We start from the raw sequence: 26,845 nt of genomic DNA, 5'->3' as shown, positions 1-26,845 counted from the left end.
TTAAGTTGATTTCTTTGAACATGTTGCCCCTTTAAATTTTAATTAAACTGATGGAACAACACTTCATCAACCACAAACTGTCTTCACATTTCGGTTTGGATTAACTCAACTTGTTCACTTGTTCGTTAGTGACGATACGTGTCCACAGGATCCATAATGTCTACGCGTCCCATTCGTTGCCCGAGTTTGAAATCGGGCTACCTGAGTGACATTCAGTGCAACGCGACGACGCTGGAAGCTCAAAATAATAAAGACAGATCGTGTCTTTTAGCTTATTTCTGGCACGAAATGTTCAAGAGCCTCATTTCAGTGAAATAAATGAAAGGTCTGATTTAGTGGTTGGAGGGTTGTCCTCACATGTCCTGTGGAGACCACGAGCTTTAACGGTTCGGAGGTGTGTTTCTGACAGCGCCAGGCTATGGTTAGCGGGCTAGCTGGTTCCCCTTGCTTCCAGCCTTTATGCTAGGCTAAGCTAATCCCACACTGACTCCAGCTCTGTGCGACATGAGATTGATCTGATTACTAACAGAAATCAGCAGAATGTGGAACTGTCCCGCATAGATGAGGTTTTATCGTGTTTTTAATCCACCGTTGAGTTTGAAGTCATCTGTCGATGTGTTTCGGTGTCTCGGCAGCGATGTGATGTGAACTGAGCAGAAGATAAACTCAGACTTGTCTGAACGATCGCATGAATGTCTAAACTTGCTCCGACTCGTGCGTGGTGTTAATGAGGCCGCTGTGGTTTTGATTCAGAGAGGAAACGTTTCAGAGACAGACAGAGAGAGAAGTCAACAGCCACGTTAACCCCTGGACATTCAGACGTTTGATGAAGCGGTGAGCGCCGCTCTCTCCTCACCGCAGATCCAACATCATTAGCCGGGAGAGAGACAGTATGTTTCGGCCCGCACCGCCGGTAATGAGCCCTCGCCGATCATCCCTCACGCCGTAATTAGCGGCGGGCCCGGCACTCGGGCCCCCTGCTCGCCGCTAATGGAGTGAACAAGGCAGAAAACGAGCACTATTAAGGCTGGACATGAATTCCAGCTCGCCATGTGAAACCCTTGAAACATAATCGTCTTCATCATTCAGCGCTTTGACTCCGGCCTCCTCCGGATCGCTGCGTCGTCTTCTGTCTCCAATCAAAGCAGGATGGATCGAGAGATCCGGCGTCTCCGTCTCCAGGTGGGAGACTTCAAATCTGAGTCTGAGTCACTTTTATATCCGAGCAGAAGAAACATGGTGGGATCAAGTGTGCTGGCCTCAGGTTGTGTGTTGTGTTGAGGGTAAAGGAAGTCGAGCAGGTGATGTGACAACATGAATAATGTGTCTGCAGATGTTCTGACATCTTTGTTGAAGTTTACATCACTTCATTATCTCAGAAAACTCTGAATTCAACTTTAGCCCACAGTGATATCTTTATTTTATACTGACATGTTCAAAATCTGGGAAAAAAAGCATTTTTACCTGCGACTGCAACTTACATTTTATTGATTATTTAGTGTCTGAAAGAGACCATGGTGATGTCTTTACATCTCCTCCTGATGATATAAAGTCAGGCTCAGCCATCATCTCCTCCTGATGATATAAAGTCAGGCTCAGCCATCATCTCCTCCTGATGATATAAAGTCAGGCTCAGCCATCATCTCCTCCTGATGATATAAAGTCAGGCTCAGCCATCATCTCCTCCTGATGATATAAAGTCAGGCTCAGCCATCATCTCCTCCTGATGATATAAAGTCAGGCTCAGCCATCATCTCCTCCTGATGATATAAAGTCAGGCTCAGCCATCATCTCCTCCTGATGATATAAAGTCAGGCTCAGCCATCATCTCCTCCTGATGATATAAAGTCAGGCTCAGCCATCATCTCCTCCTGATGATATAAAGTCAGGTGAAGTCTCGTCGTCCACACAACATTTCTGGAGCTTCACAGTAAAACAGAGTTGCAGCGTTCTGCTGAAGCAGCTGGAGACTTGACTAAAACCAAAAACTTACTCATTAACTCCAATAAAACTTTGCCGAATCAGCTGTTAGCACTTCCTGTTTGCAGTGTGCTCATGGATGTTCAGACAACTCTCACTGGATTAGTGATGCTGAAGAAAACTTAGAAATGTGACGTTTTTTAAGGCAAGTTCTGCACTTTTTTTTCTCAGCTTTCTAAATTCATTCTGGGATGTTTTTGAGTATTTTTCACAATGTTTTAGAAATTTTAAAGATAAATCAATTAATTGTGAGTTACCTCAGTGCAGTACTCGAGTAGATATACTTAATTACATTTCACCAGTTCCTGCTACAACTTCCAGACCAGCAGACTGAAGCTGAAAACGTGAGACCCAGAAACTCCTGCGTCATATTGTTACTGAAAAGTAAAACACTGATCAATAATCACATTTATTGTTAATCGTCTTTCTGATTAATGAACTCATAGTTTCAGCTGTAGACAGTTTCACACTCACACGCCTCTCTGTGAGGCCGACCGTGAACCGCCTCCTGTCAGCATCATCATCGGCTCCGACCTTGACCCCGCCCACCCTCGCCCCGCTGTGATCATGCGACCAATCGCCTCCCTGACCTTGCCGACCGCCGCCATCACATGTCCCCGCCCCCCTGTCACTCATCACACACAGGTGACACACAAACTGCTCCCAGCATTCCTCTGTCATTCCTAACAGCCACTATCAGGGCGGTGTGGCTTTGACCTTTGACCTCTGCGCATGTTTTCCTCCCTCCGCCTTTGTGGCTGTAAAAACTGCTCTGCTGATGTTCTGTATTCTTACTTTCACCTTGGTTTCTTCTGTGATTCCCTCAAACAGCTGCTCACTGTAGTTTTTATAGAACAAACAGGAGGAAACTCTGCATTTGTTGGGAAATATTTTCATCGGAGGGAATCAGTTTCCTCACAACAGATCCAGGCCGGTCGAGGCAGACGTCCGTCCACCACTGAGCCCGGTTCTGCTCCAGGTTTCTGCCTGGTTTCTGATTGTTTGTTGTGAATTGGTGCTGTACAAATAAAGATTGATTGATTGATTATTGTCAGCTTCATGTAGTAAAAGTATCAGTTGGACTTTAATCTTGACTTTTAGTGAAGTATAGTATAGTTTAGTGAATATTTTTACCTCTTCGGGCCTCAACAATATTTCCCCCTAAAGTTTATAAGAGTAGAAGTATCAAGTACTCGAGTAAAGTACAATACTTGTACTTGATGACCTGTGACTGGTCCCACATGTCCTCATCGTGCAGCAGGAGAGTCTGTGATGTCATCAGAGAGCGACATGTGGTCCAGATGTGGATGTTGACGTCGCAGCCGGAGCTCAGAGGAGTTTGTTAAATATCCAGATCCGTCCGATTAATCACTCATAATCCGATGCGCTAAAGAGTCGTCAAAGTAATTAGCGAATGATTAGCAAATGATCTGGAATTGCTCAAAATCTGACTTATTAGCATAACATTAATTGCTTTGTTTCATAAAAGCCAGCTGGCTAATTGTCCTCTGTTCCCCAGAACGCTAATTGATCCAGAATGGAGGTGTTTCCCTGTGTGTGTGTGTGTGTGTGTGTGTGTGTGTGTGTGTGTGTGTGTGTGTGTGTGTGTGTGTGTGTGATTTCATGCATTTCATTTGCAACGTGCTGTTAAAGGCCCAAACTGTAAAAAGATATTCACAAAAACTAGATGAGTTTCCTGCTGAAAATCACCAAATTGATATTGAACATGTACAATTACCACGATGAGGGAGTACTTCCATCCTTTACTGGAGTATAAGTACTCATGTCGCACAAGTAAAAGTAGTCATACCACAGTGTATAAATACTTTGTTACCAGTAAAAGTCCTACTTTCAAAATCCAACTCAAGTAGTAGCATCAGGATACACTTAAATCAGTCAATGAAAGTACTAATTACACACAAATGGCCCATTTCAGACTCATAGAAGTACTTTACTCAAGTATTTAATGCTACTTGATACTTCTACTCTACCACTCCACAATATTTCCCTCTAAAATTTAGTAAAGAAGTAAAAATATTCAATCTTTCACCTAAAAAAATGTAAGTACAGAGACTGAAAACTGACTTTTACTACATGAAGCTGGGAATACATGTGTACTTTTATTACTGATACTTTAACTACATTGAGCTGATAGTACTTGTGTACTTTTACTACGTTTGAACCATATTTTGATATCACAGTAACGATCGGATGCTCATTCAGGAGCTGAGAGGAGTAATAAGATGAATAAAACAAGTGTAGTTGTGCTGTAGATACAAACATGATATCCTGAAACGATGCAATCACCTTTATTTGTACAACATCAGACATCAGTGTGACTGAGAAGATGAGACTGTTGATGTTAAGCTCTGCCCGAGCTGACGTGAACAATGATAATATTCATGTCATAAACCTCCTCGTGTCTGCTGGTTATAGTCCCATGAGGACTGAGGTGGTGTGAGCTGGACACCGGGTGCACCGAGCTCGACGTGCTCCAGAACCGACTTTATTTCAAATATAAAAAAGATGCAACACTGAATGAAAACAGTCAAAATGAGGTCGATCATGTTTTAATGTAAAACACTGAATCCTGATTATTGTCAGCCGAGTTTATTGTCTCAGCTAATGTGCTGATGCTGCCGCCCTCTGGGGGTCAGCCGGGCCTCCCTCCTCCCCCTCCTCCCCTCCTCCCCCTCAGACCCTCGTCTTCATCACAGAGATCAGCTTCATCTCAGCAGGTCATCCGGCTCGATACAGGAGAGAAACGACAAGCTAAAAAAACAAAATTCAGTCGTCATGTCTTCACCCCCACTGCAATTAATAATAGTCAGTTATATTTATATCTTTTAGCTCAGAGGACAGTAAGTGAAATGAAATTAAGACCAAAACAGAGAAGAAAGAAATGTTTCTGAGCTCAAAACTATTTATCAAAATACGAGGATGAACGGAGGAATGAAGTTTGGTGTTTTAGGACCTTTAAAATCAGTGTTTTGTGTAGAACGCTCTCATATTTTTCTTTAACTCCTGAGACTTAACGACACTCGTAGTGTGACTGGGCGTTATAAAGTGGAGGAGGGTTGCGTTTCATCTTGAGTAATCACTGTGATGCAGGTCTAGAAGTATTTAACACGTCGTATATGATATGTATATTTTCAAGTCATCAACAACGAGGTGTCGCGTTTCTTGACATAGGAAGTATCATTATTCCACTGAAATCCTTTAAAGGTCACTGCTAAGTGATGCATTGTTGTAATCGTTAACAGTAGTTCATATAAAAGTTATCGGTATCTGGGGACAGATGTTCTGCTGCAGGAGAATATCTCGGAGCAGCTCACTTAACTGAAAAAGCCCAGAAGAAATGAACGTGAACTGGCTGATTTTAATCTGTGTGAACTGAACTTTGAACTTTTTCTTGTGAACCGTGAACGCTGCTTTATAACTTTTAATGTAAAGAGGACAAAGTGAGTTTATGTCTGAATAACTGCAGTCTGCCTGTGTTGTTCAGGTTTTCAGGAAAGGAAGAGAGTGTAAAAGCTCAGATGAGCCAAGTTTACCACATCGGTCGTATAAAAACCATCAGTCTCACTGGTCTGACTGGGACTGAGAATCCAGGAGACCGTCTTAAAGGTGGAACTGCTCTGTTGAGCGAGTCCTGCTGAAAACAGGTGAAGGTGCCATTAAAAGGCAGCTGTTGTCCCCCTCAATTACAGCCCGCTGAGCCTCGGCTGATTGGCGTCCCGGCCGGCGGAGGTCAGGGCTCCAGCGGGGCACCTGGGGGCTAATCACAGACCCTGGGGAGCAGAGGAGGGTCCCAGTTCTTAAGTTGACGGCGAGCGAGTTTATGGCTTTCTCTGAAAACAGAAGCCCGGCTCATTACTCACATAGCTGCCTTCAGTCCTCCCAACACACATTCAACTGACCTGCAGCCTGAACCGCTTCGTTCACAGGTTCATCTGCGCCGGAGACGTTATGAACAGTGTTCGTATCGTGTTTTAAAGCTGTAACTGCTCCGATGAAGTAAAACCATCCTACAAATGGAAGGAGAAGTAATAAATGTTTAATATAAAAGAACCAAACAGCTGTTGGGTTAGTCAGCTGTTAGCTCATCCATGTGGCTACTTCCTGTATTTGCTTGTGACGTTATCAGGTAAAGATAATAATTAGACATCTTATTAAAGTATGAAAGGAACAGTCAACATTACGATGTATTAAGTGGAGCCGACTTTGAAAACCTCCAGCTCTGGTTCGGAGCAGTTTTAGCTGCACTGACAGTGAATTTGAGGTGAGTTGTTCTGATCCGATCTGTAAATCGTCTCTTCATCAGCTCTTTGAATGAATCCCTTAAACCTCAGACGGACGCTGGGACTGAACTGACGGCCCTCCTGCTGTCTTCAGGCTGTTTATGATGCCGCGGGAGGAAACGTCCCTGAACTGAAGGCCGCGCTGTGTCATGGGTACGACGCACCCAATCAATCTATCTGCCGCCGCTTACATTTACAGTAACGGAGGAGAAACCCGACGGCAGCCCCGGATCACAATGGAGGATATTTACAGCAGGTTTCCTCTTTATAGCTGCGTGTTTGTGAGCTCTGATGAGGAGGGAATATTTAACAGGATGCCTCCACAGAGCCGCGTTGTGTTGACAGTAAACGAGTGGGAGACTCCTCTGAGGATTCGTCTCGGGGACCTCCGGTGGACCCCTCGCTTTGTTAATAAGGCTGTCAGACGACGCTGAGGGCAGCAGCGTTAACACAGCAAACCCCACAGGCCACAGAGGACGGCTGTAAAACAAGAGCTCAGAGGCTGATCAGCGGCAGGGAAGTCACTGAGGAGGACAGTGTGAATGTATAATCCAAATATTAATGCACATAGTTTTTTTAAAAATGGCCTTCCAACCACACTGTATGCAGATGATTTAAAGGAACAGTTCACCCAACAATGAAAACTCAGTCATCATCTCTTCCCTCCGTGCTGATGATGTCAGCTGAAGTCATTTCAGTAAAACAGAGTTGCAGCATTCTGCTAAACAACTGAAGCAGCTGGAGATGATTTAAAAATGGATAAAACAACCAAAACTCCATTAAAACTTTGCCGGATTAGCTGTTAGCACTTCCTGTTTGCAGTGAACTCATGGATGTACAGACAACTGTCACTGGATCACTGTGATACTGAAGAAAACTTAAAAACGTGATGTTTCTAAGGCAAGTTCTGCACATGTGAGGTGCGTCTTTGTTGAGGATTTCTAAGCAGATTTATAAATGTGTATTTGCGATGGACATCAGCATAAATTATATCCTCGGAAAGTGTAATTCACATTTAATACAAATAAATATGTATATCATCATCATCACCATCAAGTGTGATCGCTGTGAAGGAAAAGTTGTTTTAAAAATTGTAAAAAAACAAACACAATGTCTCCACACAGATCCCAAACTGATTCATGAAGACGTTATTAACAGTCATTTTGAAGCTGAAGTCTTTGAAATCGTTGTAGCTGCTAAGCTAAAAGCGTTAGCATGCACCTCGTCTGAGGGTGCTCAGTCTGGGACCAGGTCATCTTTACATGGAAAGTCAGCTCATATACAGACATTTCATTCTGGCAACTTGCTGTGTTTCTCCATGTTTTCAGTCTTCATGCTAAGCTACGCTAACCCAGACATGTTACAGGGGTGTTGTGAACTTCATTTTCTTGCAGTGTCTCCAGGTTCATCTCATGTCTGTACACTGAGGGAGTCACCTCGGCTACAACGAGCCGCCGTCTCTTTGCTTCAGATGTTTTAGATGCAGCTGAACCGTCGTGAGTTTAAAAATATTCCACTTTTAAAAACGTCCTCGAGCTGAACTCTGAATCTCTACCAGCTAACGTGATGCTAAGTGTGTGTGCTGACCTCTTCCCCTCCAGGGATCAATAGTGTTTTACTTGAATATGACATAGATACATACATATATACATTCATGCATATATGTATGTACATAACATTTAAGCAGGAATCAGGAGGAAACAAAGGCGCTGGGAGCTGATTAACGACCCCGCTGTGTGTGTGTGTGTGTGTGTGTGTGTGTGTGCGTGTGCGTGTGCGTGTGCGTGTGTGTGTGTGGATCTCGTTGGCCCCTCGGGGACCACAACTGGAGCAACAAACCCAGCGCGCCGTCTTCCTGCTCGCGGGCTTCTTTCTTGTGCGAGGAAGGCGGTGGCCCGGACACTTTGTGAATAATTCGATTAAGGACGAGGAGGAGCAGAAAAGGTGACGGAGTTTATTCCGCTGTGTGAACCCACCTGGACAGAGACAGACAGAACCGACCAAGACACAAACACGGAGCTGCAGCTGCCGTCACGGAGATCAGATATGTGACGTCTTCACTCTGAACACAACCACAGCTCAACTGTGATGATTCGCTTGTTGAGGAACGTGATGAACTGATCTGTTACTCGTATATCTGGAGAGCCGCTCGCCTCATCTACTTCACACTTGGCAGGTTTGTTACTGAAGGAAAGTGCAGTGATGAATTTGGACACAATTCAATATTAATAGATGTTTGAATAAACAGTGCAGACTGAAGCTGCGCTCACACGTCATCTCATGGGGAAGCAGACGTAAACAAAATGGAGAAATTATGAGATCAATATCGAAATCAGGAAATAAACATTGAAATTATGATAAAAAAAGTAAATTATCAGATAAAAAGTTGAAATTATGAGATAAACATCGGAATTATGAGCTATAAAGACGATGTTATGAGATTAAAACTCAAAATTATGAAATAAAAAGACGAGAGTCCCTCCCTCTTTGCACTGAGATGCAAAAAGTTGAAGTTGTGAGATAAAAAGACAAAATATGAAAATCATAAATAACATATCAGACTTCGTCAGTTTAAGTTAAAGTCATCTGTTGTTCATTTAAGATACAGGAGTGTTTTTGTTGTAAACTGAATATTTTTTATTTTTGAATATTCAGACAAAACACGACATCTGAAGAGAAACAAGTAATCGATTACTTTAGAAAGTAACTGTAAGTTAATGTAATGTAAATGTGAGTTTTGTTCACAGGAAGCAGCTCGAGTGACAAACACAGAAGATCACCTGAAGATTAATGTGTGTGTGTGTGTGTGTGTGTGTGTGTGTGTGTGTGTGCGTGTCTGTGTGTGTGTGTGTGTGTGGGTGGAGTCCCTGGGGACCTCCTTTGGGAAGTGGGTCAACCGCTTGGCAGGGCAGGCCGGCTCGTTAGCATGGAGTGTAAACACACACACACACACACACACACACACACACACACACACACACACACACCTAGCTCCCTGTCTGTGCCAAGGAGCTGCTAATTAGCCTGTGTGTAATTTACATTGTTGCCAATTACAGCCGGAGGGGCTGAGGTGTGTGTGTGTGTGTGTGTGTGTGTGTGTGTGTGTGTGTTAATTTGTTTGCTCGTCTGTGTGTTTCTTCATCATTACGGAGACTTGATGACGACTCTGTTTGTTCGCTCTCATGAATCCAGAAGATGTTTAACAATCACACACACACACACACACACACACACACACAAACTCTCTCACACACACACACACACACACACACACAAACTCTCACACACACACACACACACACACACACACACACACACACACACACAGTCATGTCAGGGACACACTGACTTACATTCATTCCCTGGAGACAAACCTGAACTCAGACCCAGTGATGGAATGTAACTAAGTACATTTACTCAATTACTGTACTTAACTAGAATTTTGAGGTACTTGTACTTTACTTGAGTATTTCCATGTTCTGCTACTTTATACTTCCACTGCACGAGATTGTGGAGACAAATGTCATTGAACCAGTCACACAGCATCACCAGACTCCCTTAACAAATGTAGTGATTTTAAGAGTTGTTGAGTGAAAACAAATTTTATAACGTAGTGAAACTGTGTCTCTGACAGATTCTGAATCATTGTCTCCTTCTTGTAAATTCAGCATTAAATGAAAACAGTAAGTTGTGTGTTTCCTTGTAGAAAGTGTCAGTTTGTGGCAGCATGGCTGCACCAGCCTGTCTGCTTCTGTGTCTAAAGTGCTAAAGTCTGACCTGCCAACATTTAGCAGCTGTTTGAACACACTGTTTACACTGATTTCACCATTTACACTCAATTTATGAAAGAAGAAACATTTTATTGATCTAAACATGTCACATTTTACAGATACACTAAACAGTAACCAGTATAGGCGACTTCTTTGTCCCCAGACTCCCTTAACAAATGTGTCAGTTTAGTGAGTTGTTGAGTTGGAGACACTTTATAAACTGTGTGAAACTCTGTCTCTGACTGATTCTGACTTATTTGTTCCTTCTTGTGAATTCAGCAAATGTCCTTTGAATCTGAACTCACTGTCATGTGGCCGCAGTCTGAACTTGAAACATCAGCTGTGTTTCATGATCTTCTTATGACTTTTGAGGACGTTTAGGTTTTAAAGATGGATTCATACTTAATTTTCAGGTTTAAGTACTTCACTATATTCAACACTGTACTATGTTGTACTTGAATACTTCTATTCAATACGTCACTTTGGAAACAGTCTCATAAGATCAGAGAAAAACATAAAATGTTCATAGTTCATATATTTTCTCATTGATGCAGTTTAAACAAAACAAATGTGTAATAATAAATCTGACTACATTCGAGTCTGTCCTCTTCCTCCATCTTCTTCTTCGTTGGTTTGGCCGCTGCTCCTGCCCCGTGCTGTCTCTCTGCAGAGCACAAACAGACCCAACACATGTCTGCAGAGGCAGAGCGCCCTCTGGTGGCTGCAGACACTCACTGCATCTCTGTGCCCCAGCAAGGAGGGAAGAGGGAGAGACAACCCCAGACTCCCTTATGAAATCACTCCATTTAGCGAGTTTTTGAGTCAGGAGACACTTTATAAACTGCGTGAAGCGCTGTTTGTGACTGATTGTTCATTATTTGGGCCTTCTTGTAAATTCGGCACATGTTAGCCTCGTTTTGGGTCGTGCTGCAGCCCCCTCAGTCTGACAGGGTGACTCAGTGACGCGCCTCTCCGGGTGTTTCCTCCTCAAAGTTTAGTTTCACTTTCTCGGACAGTTGTGGCGCAGGTAGTTTTCTCCGTGTGAACCTCCAGCTGAAGGTAATGTAATGACTCTGACATGTTTTACTCGCTAACACAAGCTCTACTTTTCACTGTTACACTGAAACAGCAAGAAAAGTGAAGCTCGGTTGTTTATTTCTCCAAACTCACAAGTTTAAACTCGGAGCGTCAGGACAAATATCCGCCATGTTGTGTCGATACCTGCGGATTGAGCCGGTGAATAAGAGATAATCAGAGCAGAAGTGGAGGTAGTTGGTCAGTATCTGAGCACAGAGTGGTTGTCACTGTGTAGCTCCACTTACTGATGACTGAAGGCAGCTTTTCCTGCCTGAATCAGCCTGTGGAGGAGGCCGAGACGAGCCGCCGCTCTCCCGCTGTCTGACGCACTGAACGCGGCTGGAAAGCAGCTGTTGGTGTCGGTGAATAACCTGTGGTTATATTTACAGCACAGCACTGATGAGGAGGCAGTAAGAGCCAGTAAACACTCTGTTTTTTAGGAAATTGATCAATAAATATGTAATTTTGCCTTTAAATAGGTGTGTGTGTGTGTGTGTGTGTGTGTGTGTGTGTGTGTGTGTGTGTGTGTGTTAAGCATCCAGGAGTCTGAAGGTTTATTTAATTAATACAAATATAACTTTGTCGTATCTCTACTTTACTACTGAATTAAGCAGAGGTTGCGGGATTGAATCTGAATAATATGGACCACACATAGACATGTCTGTCTCTTGCTGAGTGCGAATTTAATGTAAACAAACTTCTTCCGCCCTACCCATGATACCTGTCAACATTCCTATAGGGCGTGTTACTCAAGGACATGCCATTCCCCCTTTTCTTAGAATTAAACTCTTCTTAGTTACAGAAAATATAACTCAGAATTGTACTTCACATTACAGGAATTCTCATTTTAACCTCCTTCTGAGCGGCCAGAGTTGTAACATAACTTCACCACACAGGAACATGTACTCTGCTCATCAAAATCACTTCATTACTTAGTACTAGTCAGAACTCATTACTTAGTGAACATATTGCTTTCCTTTAAGAAACCATAAATCACAACATTTCTTGAAAATCATGAACTGTAATAATTTCTTCTATTGCTAGAAGTCAAACACATTCTATATACCCACAGGTTTTAACTCATGAACAATGTGACAATTCTCTTCTTTAAATCATTTGAGAACATAGTCATAGTCTATTGGGTGTTCGCTTGACCCTTTGTGGCCTGGATGGCATGTTTGCTTCTGTCTGTGTGTCAATGTCATTTCTGGTTTGTGGACTCTGAGTGTCAGTGGTGCGTGTGTGTTATTCTATCGCCTCGCCGATTCCTGTGTCATCCTCAGCTTCCTGTGTTTCCCCCTTGTCTGGGAATGTCCCTTGTTTCAGTCTCTTCCCTTCGTATTTCTTGACAAAGGTGGTGTTTCTTGCATATCGAGCTCCTGTTGGCGATTCCACTACGACCTTGCTTCCTGCCCTGCTGATGATCTTGTGTGGTGTTGCATTGAATGTGGTGGAGAATTTGTCAGTTTTGTCTTGTCTCAAGAGCACAGTGTCACCAACACTGACCTCTGATAGCTGTGCTCCTCTGCGGGTGTCTGCATACAGCTTGCTCTTTGCCTTTTGCTCTGTGTCACGATCACACACTTCTTGATCAGTGTGCACTTCAATCAGTTCAGGCAGCTTTCCTCTTACCTTCCGATTGAAAAGCAATTCAGCAGGGCTTTTACCTGTTGTTGGATGGATGATGCTCCTGTAGACCGTCACATACTTTCTTAGTTCTTTTTTCCAATCAAGTCCATCTGATTGAGCAATTCTGATCCTTTTCATAAGTGATGCGTTCTGACGCTCAACCTCTCCGTTGGCCTGAGCGTATTTTGGTGTGGTTTTGATGTGTGTGATGCCATTTTCCTCACTCTGATAGAGTTGCAAACTGCGGGATAAACCTGCTGCTGTATCCCATGAGCCTAAGGAAGCTACGCACCTCTGTGGTGGTCTCGGCTTCCGTGCTTCTGTCACAGCTCGCACTCTCTCCTCTGTCAGGCCAATGCCCTTCTCCGATAGCAGAATGCCCATGAAAATCAATCTGTCCATTTTTCTGGATTCAGTGTAAATCCAGTGTCTCTGAGTCTTTCCATGACTGCATGTAGTCGTCTGTTGTGCGTCTCTTGGTCAGATGTAGAGCCGACCAATTTATCGGCTGGCCAATATTATCGGCCGATATTAGGCATTTTCCAAACTATCGGTATCGGCATTTATAATGGCCGATAAATGAATATTTAAAAAATAAAATAAAAACAGACGAAACACCATTCAACCATGTTATGAGTGTTGGTGTTGCATAGTTTGTCCACCAGAGGACACTCTACAACGTCCCTGTTGGCAACACTCGTGTTTAAACGCCACAAACCCGACAACCAGCTGATCCAGCCAGAGTCGGGCAGAGCGGACCAGTTATCCATAACTGAGATCATTGGTGAAGTGTGTTCACGGTAAGTTGGTAACTGTCACGAGAAATACATTGTGTGACAGTGGGCTCTGTCACTGAACACGGCAGCCTTCCCTCATAACACACCACTAATCTTTCCCTCTGATGGTGTTAGCTGCGGCAGTGAGTGCACACACCGTTTATCGGCTAACTGTTCCCTTTCGAAAAACACACACACATAACCCACATAAATTTTCCCCTTCGCAAAATGAAATGTTGAGAGCAGTAAGTCCAATCATACGTTGTCAGTTTTGGTGGGTACTTATCATAGTAGACCGGAAGACGCATGTAGTGTCCTCTGTATTTGTCCGTGTGTCCATGGTTGCACTTCCGTGGTATGGGTGCTGCATCGTGACAAACCAGGCTAGCGCTGGACTGAGGCTTTTTAAGCGAAGTGGTCCCAGGAAAATGGGAATTCAGGTGAGCTCACGGGGAGGGGTAAATAACTAAGGTAGCGCAGAGCATATGTGAAAGCTGAAGATATGAAATGTATGTCTTTTTCAGGCATTGGCTAGAGAGACTGTTTCTCATATTGTGTGATTGCTGTTTTAATATCATATGCCTATGCTACCCTGTAACTCACTGACGTGTGATTGTGTGACATCCCTGCAATTTTTGGTTGGGGCCATGGGGGTGGGGTTACAGGGCTAAAAGCTGACTGAGGAAGCCTGGTGAGAAGAGTTGAGGCTGAGACCTAAAGGGAGTAGGTATGGATGAACCTGTAAGAGAAATTTGTATAATAGTATTTTTTGTTTTGCTTATCATTTCTGAATATTAATGTGGATCCATTGTGGCTTCTTGAAACCTTTATGGTGGCATTGTTTGCACAACTAAAATAAAAACACTTTGCACTGAAGTGCTATTGTGGTTGGACCATCATTTTTTTAAAAGTTTATTTAAACCTTAAAGAGGCCTTTCTGACACATTGCTTGAATAACAAAAGAACATCCCCATCAGTTCTCTTAACTCAAATAACTACAAATAACTAATGTTATGGAAATCTGTTTATGTTTTGTTACGCGTTTCTGGATTTTTTTTATATATATATATATATATTTATATCGGCCGATATATCGGATTTTTAAATCACCAAATATTTGTATCGGTATCGGCCTTAAAAATCCTATATCGGTCGGGCTCTAGTCAGATGCATGTATGATCACGTCATCAGATATGTTCTCAACTCCTTCAATACCAGCTAATGCATTGGCTATCTCGTGCTGATATTGTTCGCTGGCAGAGGACACACCAAACAACAGTCTTTTGTACCTGTGGCAAATGTGTGGTGATGTCACGCAATTCAGGAGTCAGTTCAAGTTGGTGGTAGCCCCATTTTAAATCTAACTTGCTGAATATGGTTGAGCCATTCATGCCTTGGAGTAGCTCATCCACCGTGGGGATCGGAAAGCGTTCCCTCACTATGGCCTCATTGGCCCACCTCATATCCAGGCAAAGTCGGACATCATTTCCAGGTTTTGGGACAATCACAACCGGGTTCACCGGCTCGATGATGTTCAGGTCCACCAGTTCTTTAATTCTGGACTCTACTGCCCCCCGAAGGTTGAATGGAATGCGCCTGAGTGGCTGGGCTACAGGTTTCACCTCTGGGTTAATGTGTAGACTGACCTGTCTTGTTTTCAGTTTTCTGACTCCACTGAACTTCAGGATACTGCTGCTTGAGCGTTTGCTTAATGTCCGTGATGGCAGCAATGTTGGCACCTATTTTCAGGACCCCCAGTCGCATTGCTGTCTCTTTTCCCAGCAGTGTTCACCACTTCCCCTGATTACAATGAACTCAGCATGTTCAGTCTTTTTTCCTATAGACACCTCACATGTGAATGCCCCCTTGACTGTTAATGGCTGACTAGAAGAATATGAGTAAAGTTTTCTCTCTGTCTTAGGGACATAGGAGTGGCACTTAATGCTTTCTCCTTTCAATTTTTCCCATGCATTTTCTCCCATTACATTGCTTGTTGCGCCAGAGTAAATCAGCATTTTTACATTTACTCCCCCAACACAGAAGTTAATCTCTCTGGCATGTGGTTATCATCAATGGTAAATGCAAAGTCCACACTTTCATGTTTATCAATGTTGTTTACGTTTTGTTTCGGTTTCCCACCTTTAGTGTGGCATACTTTTGCAAAGTGATCTTTTCCCTGGCACTTGTGGCACATTTGTCCTCGTGTGGGGCATTTTGGATCACGGCCAATGTGATCAGTATTCCCACATCTGTAGCACTTTCCATCATTATTATTGTCTCTGTTCAATTTACCTTTTGTTTTCCCGTTTCCATGGTTTCCCTTTCTTCCTTTCAGTGCAATCCGGTTAACAGTGTCTGTGGAGGGTTTAGCCAACGCGCATGACGTCATGTCTGCCAGTTGCTCATCGATGCTCTCACAACGGGCAGCTATTTCCAGTGTAGATGCTATTGTCAATCAGTGACCCTCTTCTAACAGTTTTCTTCTTACATATTCCGACGTTCCTTTGCTTAATATTGCGTCCCTTATCTGATTGTCAGAATCTCCCCCGTAACCACAGTCTCTCACAGCTTGTCTCAGGCGTGTAGCAAACTACTGCATCGTCTCCCCTGGCTTCTGGTGCAATTTTTGAAATGCGTGCCTTGCCAGCGTTGTGTTGACCTGGGGTACGAAGTATGCATTCAAAGCCTCCACTGCCTTGTCGTATTCCGTTGCCTCACCAGTGTCCGGAAGAGTTGAGAAAATGTCCTGTGCGTCTGGTCCAGTTAGATGAAGTAGCAGTGCACGTCTCCTTTCCTTTGTAGCAGCAGGTGAATTATCGGTTATGATGAGCCCTTTCCCGTCAGCATACAGCTCGAACAGCGTTAGTCATCACCTCCATTGTGAGCCTAGCATAGCTGGCTCAGTGTAGCATGCAAAGTTTTGAATCCCGGATTTCGCCATGCTAACTAACTAAACTTGTAGTTTCTAACTAGCTAATGCAAATTAAACCTCGTCGCCAATGTCGTATCTCTACTTTACTACTGAATTAAGCAGAGGTTGCAGAATTGAATCTGAATAATATGGACCACACATAGACACGTCTGTCTCTTGCTGAGTGCGAATTTAATGTAAACAAACTTCTTCCGCCCTACCCATAATACCTGTCAACATTCTTATAGGCCGTGTTACTCATGGACATGACAAACTTCATCACTGAGCAACAGTCAGCAGGAACACGTTGGTTCTTAGTGTCAGTACTTAAAGTAGGCCCATTACGTTATTTGAGTATTTCTGCTCCTGATTACTTCTCAGAGGAAGATATTTTAATTTTTACTTTGCAAATAAATGTTTTAAATAAACAACAGATGACCAGACTGACTCTTCAGTTTTCTTTCAGTTGATGTGCAGATGAATGATTTGTGTTTCCTCTCCAGATGAAAGTGTGTGTGAGCTGAGCAGCATGAATCAGTGTGAGGACAGAGAGGAGGGAGGCCCTCCCTCTAAAACCACTGGACCTGGACCTGGACCTGGGCCTGGACCTGGACCTGGACCTGGACCTGGACCTGGACCTGAACCTGGACCTGAGCCTGGACCTGTGCCTGGACCAGAACCTGGACCTGAGCCCAGCTGTGTCTCATTCAAGAGTGACAAATCAATGGGTCGTCTCAATGATTTTAAACAACATTCATCAGACAGAATGTAAGTGGACTCAAAACGCAGTTGGTGGGGGTTGCCGGACGACGGAGCAAAACCGTACCAGAGTGAACGATTCATGTTTTCACTCACTTCTTCACTTACATTTATTCATTTTCTTTACACACATTCTAGCTGTTGTCTGATGGCTGCATGAGTATAATGCCATGTTCAGACCAAATGCAAGGAAAATATTCACAATACAACCAACAAAACTGTGTTTGTTTCAGATTGCTAGTTTTGAGATCTCCAGATGAATGTTGGCTGATAGCTGCCAGTCATCGACTACTAAACCATCATAACATCAGTGTTTGTCTCTGAGTGGCGAGACACAACCTGAGCTGATTCTTCATGATTCCTCCACAGAGTCGACCAGGAGAGCTCAGAGGTTCCCAGAGGTCCGTCTGCCCAGCAGCATCAAATACACCTGGACTCCATATTTATGGTCTGTACATGAACAGCAACTACTTTTACATCCTTTCCTATTTACAATAATCTCAGTGCTGCACTTTTGAGACCAGTGAATCTGTCAAACATGGATCTGATGTTTGGCTCCATGATTTTAAATTGTGTCATTCATATAATATTCTGTTTCAGCTGCTGGAGGAGAACATTGTGACCTTTGTGAAGAACGAGCTGAAGAAGGCCAAGAAGTCTCTGAGTTCAGATTACTCAGAATGCTTAGAGAGTCAGAAGGAGGATGAGGAGGTGTTGGATGGTGAGGATGAAGAGCAGAGGAGGAGCAGCAGAGAGGCATTTCTGAAGATCACACTTCACTTCCTGAGGAGAATGAAGCAGGAGGAGCTGGCTGACTGTCTGCAGAGCAGTAAGAGGATTTCTTAGATTAATATGACAGATAAATGAGAGACTGTTGATACCTGTTGACCATCTGCCCATTTTTTGTTTGTTCCATTTCCAATCAAACTCCACAGAACATGGATTAGAGATAACATATGTAGGATTTTCCTGAGAAACAATGAATTGACTCATACAAAAATAATCAGTAGAAATGTAAGTCGACAACTGCAGTTCAATATTTTGTGAAGAATATTTACACGATCAGCCATAACATTAGAACCACCAATATAATATTGTGCCGGTTCCCCTTGTGCAGCCAAAACAGCTCTGACCCATCAAGGCATGGTCATAAGACCTCTGGGGGTGTCCTGTGGTGTCTGGCACTGGGACGTTTGTAGTGGATCCTTTGGGTCCTGTATTATGGGTGTAGCCTCCATGGATCAGACTTGTTCCAGCACATCCCACAGATGCTTGATCGGCTTGGGATCTGGGGGATTAGGAGGACCAGTCAATGCCTTGGTCTCTTTGTCATGTCCCTCGAGCCGTTCCTGAGCAGTTTTTGTGGTGTGTCAGGGCACATTGTCCTGGGGGAGCCACTGCCATCGCCATAGTGAGTATTTAAACATGGGTGCTGGTGTCCAAAAGACAAACGGGAGATATCCTGTGCACAGCAGTGCTTCTCTTCTGGGTTCAGACAGTACAGGGCAAGTCAAAGTAGATCAAAAAATTTATAATCCAGCACACAACAGAACGGATGTGTGCTGGTGGGTTTGCGTTGGTGGCGGTGGTGAGCGCATTGTCCGCTGTACTTACATCTTTAAACACACCGACTCCTTGGTTTACAGCTGTGTCTCTGGGCCAGAGAGAGTGGACAGGCAGTGTGTCTGTAGGGAGGGCTGCCCCTTAATACACACCAAGCTAGAAGGAGTTTCGGGAGTTTGCTACAACACTGCTCGTTGAGGGGCAGCCCTCCTAACCTAAGAAGAGCAGCACCCGGTTGTCATTTCGACTGCAACAGCCGAAAAGGCAGAGTGTGTTTACTGGGGAAGTGCAGGTCACAGTCCCTGGTATTAGCTCCACTGGCAAGCACCTGAGGAGAAGCCGGAAAATGCAATGCTTCCAAGCGGCCTGACGTGTACCTCTGGGGAGGTACACGTCAGGCTATGGCGCAGGACATGTACCTACGCAGTTGCTACACTGTAGGTATGGTATAACTTCAACACAGAAGCATTAATTATGCTTTGATCCCAAAAGTTAAAAAGCAGTCCTTGAACTCTCCTCGGTAAACAGCTCCTGATCAGAGCAGAATCTGATGTGACCCTGGTTGCTTCTTCCTCCAGAATCTTTGGCCACACTCAACTATCTCCTCTAGAGCGAGCTCGCTTTGAGCTGCGGCTCTGCCCTTCCCCTCTCTGCCCAGCCTTCCCCACACAATGCTTGGCAAAGCCCTGTGACACACACTAACCCTACCCCCAACCCAAACCTAACCCTGCCAGTGCCTCGGATACCATTTATTTTATCTCAGCCGGTTTGTTAAGTATTTTAATTATTTAATACTTTTTATCTTAAATTTTTTACTTGTATTATTTTATTATTATTTATTTATTTTTATTAAAAAAACATTACAAAACATGAACACCCGACAAGTGGTGGCACCTCTGTGGATCACTGCTGCAGTCAGGTTGAGAAACAGGATTGAAGATAAATCCACTTTTTAATCCTAAAAGTTTAAGTCCCACTGGTGAACAGCTCTGGAGCAGACCAGAATCTGATGGGACACTGGGTGTTTCTTCCTCCAGAAGATCTGGCTCTGCACTGACTCTCGTCCAGAGCTGGCCAGCCTTGAGCAGCTGAGTAGCAGCTGACCCACATCGCTTAGCCTGGCCCTCCCCATGCAAAGCCCTAAGACAAGCACATTTTTCACTGAAAGTTGAATATTTTCAGCTCTCACAAATACACAAAATTAGCATCAGTTTTGTGTCTTTGCACTGACCTTGTATTAAGTGTTAACTCACCATTACAATGGGACTCACTGTCCCGCAGTCAGTCAAGCTGTCAGTCAGGTTTGCAAAGTTGCTGTTGGCTTAACAGGCAACTCCTTGAAGAAATGAAAATAGTAAATCTCTATTTCCCTCTTACTTTGTGTATATCATTCACATTTATCTTCATTTTGGAAATGCATCTACTCCCTTCCTTTTTTTCTTTCTTTTCATTTCCTTGAGAGAACCCTCAATCATGTTACTTGTACTTTCAGAATCTCCTGCCATGTGCCAACTTAACCTCAAATCTAACCTCCAGAAGAAGTTCCAGTGTGTGTTCGAGGGGGTTTCTAAAGCAGGAAACCCAACCCTTCTGAATCAGATCTACACAGAGCTCTACATCACAGAGGGAGGGACTGCAGAGGTCAATGATGAACATGAGGTCAGACAGATTGAAGCAGCATCCAGGAAACCAGACAGACCAGAAACAACAATCAGACAAGAAGACATCTTTAAAGCCTCACCTGGAAGAGATGAACCAATCAGAAGAGTGATGACAAAGGGAGTGGCTGGCATCGGGAAAACAGTCTTAACACAGAAGTTCACTCTGGACTGGGCTGAAGACAAAGCCAACCAGGACATACAGTTCACATTTCCATTCACTTTCAGAGAGCTGAATGTGCTGAAAGAGAAAAAGTTCAGCTTGGTGGAGCTTGTTCATCACTTCTTCACTGAAACCAAAGAAATCTGCAGCTTTGAAGAGTTCCAGGTTGTGTTCATCTTTGACGGTCTGGATGAGTGTCGACTTCCTCTGGACTTCCACAACACTGAGATCCTGACTGATGTTACAGAGTCCACCTCAGTGGATGTGCTGCTGACAAACCTCATCAGGGGGAAACTGCTTCCCTCTGCTCGCCTCTGGATAACCACACGACCTGCAGCAGCCAATCAGATCCCTCCTGAGTGTGTTGACATGGTGACAGAGGTCAGAGGGTTCACTGACCCACAGAAGGAGGAGTACTTCAGGAGGAGATTCAGAGATGAGGAGCAGGCCGGCAGAATCATCTCCCACATCAAGATATCACGAAGCCTCCACATCATGTGCCACATCCCAGTCTTCTGCTGGATCACTGCTACAGTTCTGGAGGATGTGTTGAAGACCAGAGAGAGAGGAGAGCTGCCCAAGACCCTGACTGAGATGTACATCCACTTCCTGGTGGTTCAGGCCAAAGTGAAGAACGTCAAGTACGATGGAGGAGCTGAGACAGATCCACACTGGACTCCAGAGAGCAGGAAGATGATTGAGTCTCTGGGAAAACTGGCTTTTGAGCAACTGCAGAGCGGCAACCTGATCTTCTATGAATCAGACCTGACAGAGTGTGGTATCGATATCAGAGCAGCCTCAGTGTACTCAGGAGTGTTCACACAGATCTTTAAAGAGGAGAGTGGACTGTACCAGGACAAGGTGTTCTGCTTCGTCCATCTGAGTGTTCAGGAGTTTCTGGCTGCTCTTCATGTCCATCTGACGTTCATCAACTCTGGTATCAATCTGCTGGTAGAGCAACAAACATACCGTCAATCTACAGAGACACAGTTCTACCAGAGTGCTGTGGATGAGGCCTTACAGAGTCCAAATGGACACCTGGACTTGTTCCTCCGCTTCCTCCTGGGTCTTTCACTGCAGACCAATCAGAATCTCCTACGAAGACTGCTGACACAGGCAGAAAACAGTTCACAGACCAATCGGGAAGCACTCCAGTACATCAAGAAGAGGATAAGTGAGGATATGTCTTCAGAGAGAAGCATCAATCTGTTCCACTGCCTGAATGAACTGAATGATGGTTCTCTAGTGGAGGAGATCCAACAGTACCTGAGATCAGGAAGACTTTCCCGAGAGAAACTGTCTCCTGCTCAGTGGTCAGCTCTGGTCTTCATCTTACTGTCATCAGAAAAAGATCTGGATGTGTTTGACCTGAAGAAATACTCTGCTTCAGAGGAGGCTCTTCCGATGCTGCTGCCAGTGGTCAAAGACTCCAAGAAAGCCCTGTAAGCACATAGATATGTGCATATGGTTTGAAATACACAAATATCTTTTCAGCAGGAGAATAATTCCTTCGTTATTTTCTCTTTTATGTTGTCTCTCCAGACTGAGTGGCTGTAACCTCTCAGAGAGAAGCTGTGAAGCTCTGTCCTCAGTTCTCAGCTCCCAGTCCTCTAGTCTGAGAGAGCTGGACCTGAGTAACAACAACCTGCAGGATGCGGGAGTGAAGCTGCTGTGTCTTGGACTGGAGAGTTCACACTGTAAACTGGAATGTCTAAGGTAAGATCAAATTATTGTTTGCGGTTTCAACAACCTAACTCAGGTCAGGATATCCATCCATCCAGGTTTTAGTGGCAGCAGGCCAAGCAAAGTATCCCCTACTCCCCAGCCATGTTTTCTCACTTTTCCAAGAGGATTCTGAGGCATTCCAAATTGTAATTCCTTTAGAGTGTTCAGGGTCTTTCCTAAGTTCTCCATTCAGTTTGATATACCTGTTATACCTCTACGTGGAGGCGTCCAGGAGGCAATCAGATGATCAAACCATCTCCTAATTATTTTTGTAATTACCCAAAGCCCATAACCATAGATAAAGGTTGGAGGTAAATCACCCTGCAAATCAAGATCTTTCTCTCTAGGCTCAAATTCCTCTTCATCATGAAGCTCAGGTACAGTGTCCACATGACTGTTGAGGGGTAACTTGATATTGCTGTTGATAGTTCTGTTGCTGACCCTCACACATGAATATAAACTTGCACTTCTTTATTTGGAGTTGAGACTCACTCTCATTCTAAGGGGAGCAATCCAACGTTCTCCAACATAGTACCATTGCCTCAGACTTGAACATGCTGATTCTTATACCTGCTTCTTCACAATGTCACAAAAACCATCCCAGTATGCAGTTGAGGTCATGGTCTAACACATCATCTGTAATAGTGCATCCCGAGGCCTTAATACTGCCAGACACTCTCCAAACTCCTCCTGTGGCAAAAGATAATAGATAAATGTCCTGCTAAAAGAACACACTTTACTGGCTAAGTATGCAAACACAGCATTAGAGCTGTGTTTGCATCCTTCTATTGCAAGTCAGAAGTCTGTATTTCAGTCAGTGTTCATGACTTCCAATCTAAATCTGTCCTAGTGCAAACATGGATGCGTGCAGAATAAGGTTGTTTATATGGAAAGTTTGTGAACTTCACAAGCTACTACAGCAGCTGATTTTACAGGTTGGGGCACTGAAAAAATGATAGTAGTCGTCGGCTCCATCCTCATACTCACAAAGACTTCTGTCAAGCATATAATCAACTTAGAGCTGCTGAGTCTCCTTACAAGAACTTTTACATAAGCTTTCCATGTGTAGCTGAGCACACTGTTTCAATAGTTTGAGCACAGTTTGGCCACACTTTAGTGAGGGACTGTGATACTTACTTGACATGCAATGATCCAGCAAGTTCAGAAGTCCATCATTTATTACAAAAGAACATAATATTACTAGATCTAAAGGTACAATATCTATGGTATGAAAGTACATACAAAGGCAGTCAACAAAAAATGCATCCTCCTCCCTCAACCCCTCTCCCTCGCGATGTGCTGAAGTGTCTTTAATCAGTTTTTGACGAGCCATTAGTGCAACCACATCATCCTCTGCCTGCTTCCAATATTTGACACACTCTAACCTAGTTGCGCCTTATCTTGTTCATCTGATAAATCAGTATTTTATGGGAGGGCAAGATTATGGGAATAATACCCCCCCTTAATCCACAGGACCTTTTTGAGCAGGCGACTATCAGACAGGCAAATGCCATTTTATCAGACAGCGCTCATGTGTTGAACTGTGAATATGGTCTTCTGAATTCTGGGAAGAGATATAAGCTCCCCTTGTGCAGGCACAATCGATACAACATTCCTTTGATCCTGTATCAACCAAGCTTCTTAATAGACAGAAATGAATGTGATGGTTCTGTATATGTATATGGACATATGTGTATAGGGAAATGAATGTACATTCATGACTCCAGCTAGTGTATGGATGTATGTGAGTGAATGGATCAATGAATGAATGCTGTGATAGAGTGCTGGGATGTGTGACTGAACCTATATTTATGACAGAATGAATGTTTTGGTAGGTTGACATGGTGTTATGGTGAGGGTGATGTGAGGTGATGTGATGTGAATGCTTGTGTGGATGTATATTTATGGCAGTATATGTGTAGGATCATCCAGTGTTAGTCTGTGTCTATTCCACCACTGTCTTTTAACCTGATGTACGTTTGTACTGCATGTTGTTTTCATTGTATGTTATTTTTGTGCTGCAACTTCTTCCCTATCTCCGAGACAAATTTCTCCCTGGTGGAGACCAATAAAGTAACCTTAACCTTGTTTGAAGCTGGAGGTACATAATCCAGTAGAATGGGCGGAAGGTTTTCATACACAGGAATGTAATCTGACTACACATGCAGAGTACTATAGAGTCATGTGTACATTTACTGAAAACATAAATCATTCTTTGCTGATTTTTAAGAAGCTCATCCATGTAGTAAAAGGTTCATCAATGTATTGATATCATGCAATTTAAATTACATCATGGCTGTACTTTCCAAATGTAGTAATAATAAATTGCTTGACCCTCTGTTCATTTTTTCCTCTCCAGATTGAGTGGCTGTAACCTCTCAGAGAGAAGCTGTGAAGCTCTGTCCTCATTTCTCAGCTCCCAGTCCTCTAGTCTGAGAGAGCTGGACCTGAGTAACAACAACCTGCAGGATTCAGGAGTGAAGGAGCTGTCAATTGGACTTGAGAGTCCACAATGTATGCTGGAAACTCTCAGGTCAGAGGTCAAAAGTTACTGTTTGTCTTCAGTGACTTGAGTGAGATACTTCCCTAAATATCTCTATTTGGTTTAAACAAAAAATCAGTTCTGTGAATGTTGCTCTTAACCTGTCAGTACCACTACGCTAAACCTCACATCATCCGTAGATTATGTGACGTGTTGTTTTATGTGTCTCCAGGCTGTCAGGCTGTCTTATCACAGAGGAAGGCTGTACTTCTCTGGCCTCAGCTCTGAGCTCCAACCCCTCCCATCTGAGAGTGCTGGACCTGACCTATAATCATCCAGGAGACTCAGGAGTAAAGTTGCTGTCGGCTGGAGAGCAGAATCCACTCTGGAGGCTGGACGCTCTCAGGTATGAAGACTCCTACTGTCAGGTTGGATCATACAACCCTGACAAGCTGACCAAGGCCTGCTGACTGTTCCACTGTATTGGCGACTCACACCACAGAGTGACACAGAGTTTTTTACATTTCTGTGTAAAGGCAAAAAAAGCAGACGACTTTACCATTTTGACATTAATGTAGAGTCTTGAATCCTGTTATATGATCATAATAAGATTTGAGCACATGGGAATTTCAGCCCATTCACAAGAATGAATAGGGTCTTTGAATGCATTATTCAGATCTTATTGATTTGTCCATGATTCAGAAAAACTGAAAACGGGTTATTCTACAGGGCGTTGGTCGTTAAGACCCATCAGGCCCAGTAGCTTTACTCATATTCATCTCAATAGGAATTTTATACCATCCGCTGTGGTTACTGCCAGTGGCTTGTCCTCTTTAGGTGGAGTAGACTCTGGAAAGTCTATGGTAATATTCACGTGGCCTCACATAATGGGGGAGCTCTTTTTGTAGCCTGTGATGTTCTGGATCTCCTGCCACCTATCTTGAGTGCTATTGGTGTGGAGGTCCATCTCCAGTCTCTGCTGATATCTCCACTTTGCTTCCTTGATACCAGCTTTCGGTCTTGCTCTGGCAGTGTTGTATGCTTCCTTGTCACCTGACTGAAAGGTGACCTTTCATGTATGATTAAAGTGACAAGACATTTCCTTGAATTTGACATTTTGAATTATTCGCATTAGATGAATTTAGTTTTACAGTAGATAACTAATGTGACTAATAGGCCATTTTGACATCCAGCAAACTCAATATAAGAGTCATGTCATGTCCATGTTTGCATGCTGAAAGAGGATGTGCTGCTCTGACCCCCCTCCTCCTTTCAGGGTGGAGCCTGCTGGAGTCCGATGGTTGACACCAGGTCTGAGGAAGTGTGAGTGTGTTTTTACTTTGATTCAGCTTCGCACTGTGACATCACTCAGTCACATCTGTGATGTCATCACCACACTGATGATACATTAATAACTGCAGCTGTGTTGTGTCTTTTTTACTCCATCAGATTCCTGTGAACTCACAGTCGACACAAACACAGTCAACAAAAACCTCAAACTGTCTGACAGCAACAGGAAGGTGACACGTGTGGAGGAGGATCAGTCATATCCTGATCATCCAGAGAGGTTTGACTGGTGTCCTCAGCTGCTGTGTAGTTCTGCTCTGACTGGTCGCTGTTACTGGGAGGTCGAGTGCAGAGGAGAGGTTCATATATCAGTGAGTTACAGAGGAATCAGCAGGAGAGCAAACAGAGAATCTGAGTTTGGAGGGAATTATCAGTCTTGGAGTCTGGAGTGCTATGCTGATGATTGTTACACTGTGTGGCACAACAACAGCGGAACACCCATCTCCTCCTCCTCCTCCTCCTCCTCTGGTAGAGTAGCAGTGTATGTGGACTGTCCTGCTGGCACTCTGTCCTTCTACAGAGTCTCCTCTGACTCACTGATCCACCTCCACACCTTCAACACCACATTCACTGAACCTCTTTATCCTGGATTTGGCTTTGAGTTCTGGTTCAGATCTGGTTGCTCAGTGTCTCTTTGTTCTCTGTAGGAGAGTGACTCTCCTCCTGATAGAGAAACATTCTCATTACTGAACACATCAGTTAAA

The 26,845-nt window shown here is 43.8% G+C and overlaps 1 protein-coding gene across 1 annotated transcript; it reads left to right on the top strand.

The window, feature by feature from the left end:
* The first annotated feature begins 11,052 nt into the window (after positions 1 to 11,052).
* Positions 11,053 to 26,812, top strand: LOC140992135 (protein NLRC3-like). Its single transcript, XM_073462400.1, has 10 exons — positions 11,053 to 11,110; positions 16,948 to 17,212; positions 17,573 to 17,651; positions 17,804 to 18,032; positions 20,259 to 22,029; positions 22,130 to 22,303; positions 24,672 to 24,845; positions 25,027 to 25,200; positions 26,071 to 26,117; positions 26,244 to 26,812. The coding sequence occupies exons 2-10, from the start codon at positions 16,974 to 16,976 to the stop codon at positions 26,786 to 26,788; spliced, it is 3,432 nt and encodes a 1,143-aa protein (XP_073318501.1). The 5' UTR covers positions 11,053 to 11,110; positions 16,948 to 16,973; the 3' UTR covers positions 26,789 to 26,812.
* The last annotated feature ends 33 nt before the right edge of the window (positions 26,813 to 26,845 follow it).

The sequence above is a fragment of the Pagrus major genome, chromosome 24 (assembly GCF_040436345.1).
Source record: "Pagrus major chromosome 24, Pma_NU_1.0".
NCBI lineage: Eukaryota > Metazoa > Chordata > Actinopteri > Spariformes > Sparidae > Pagrus > Pagrus major.
This window is presented reverse-complemented; position numbering and strand designations above follow the sequence as displayed.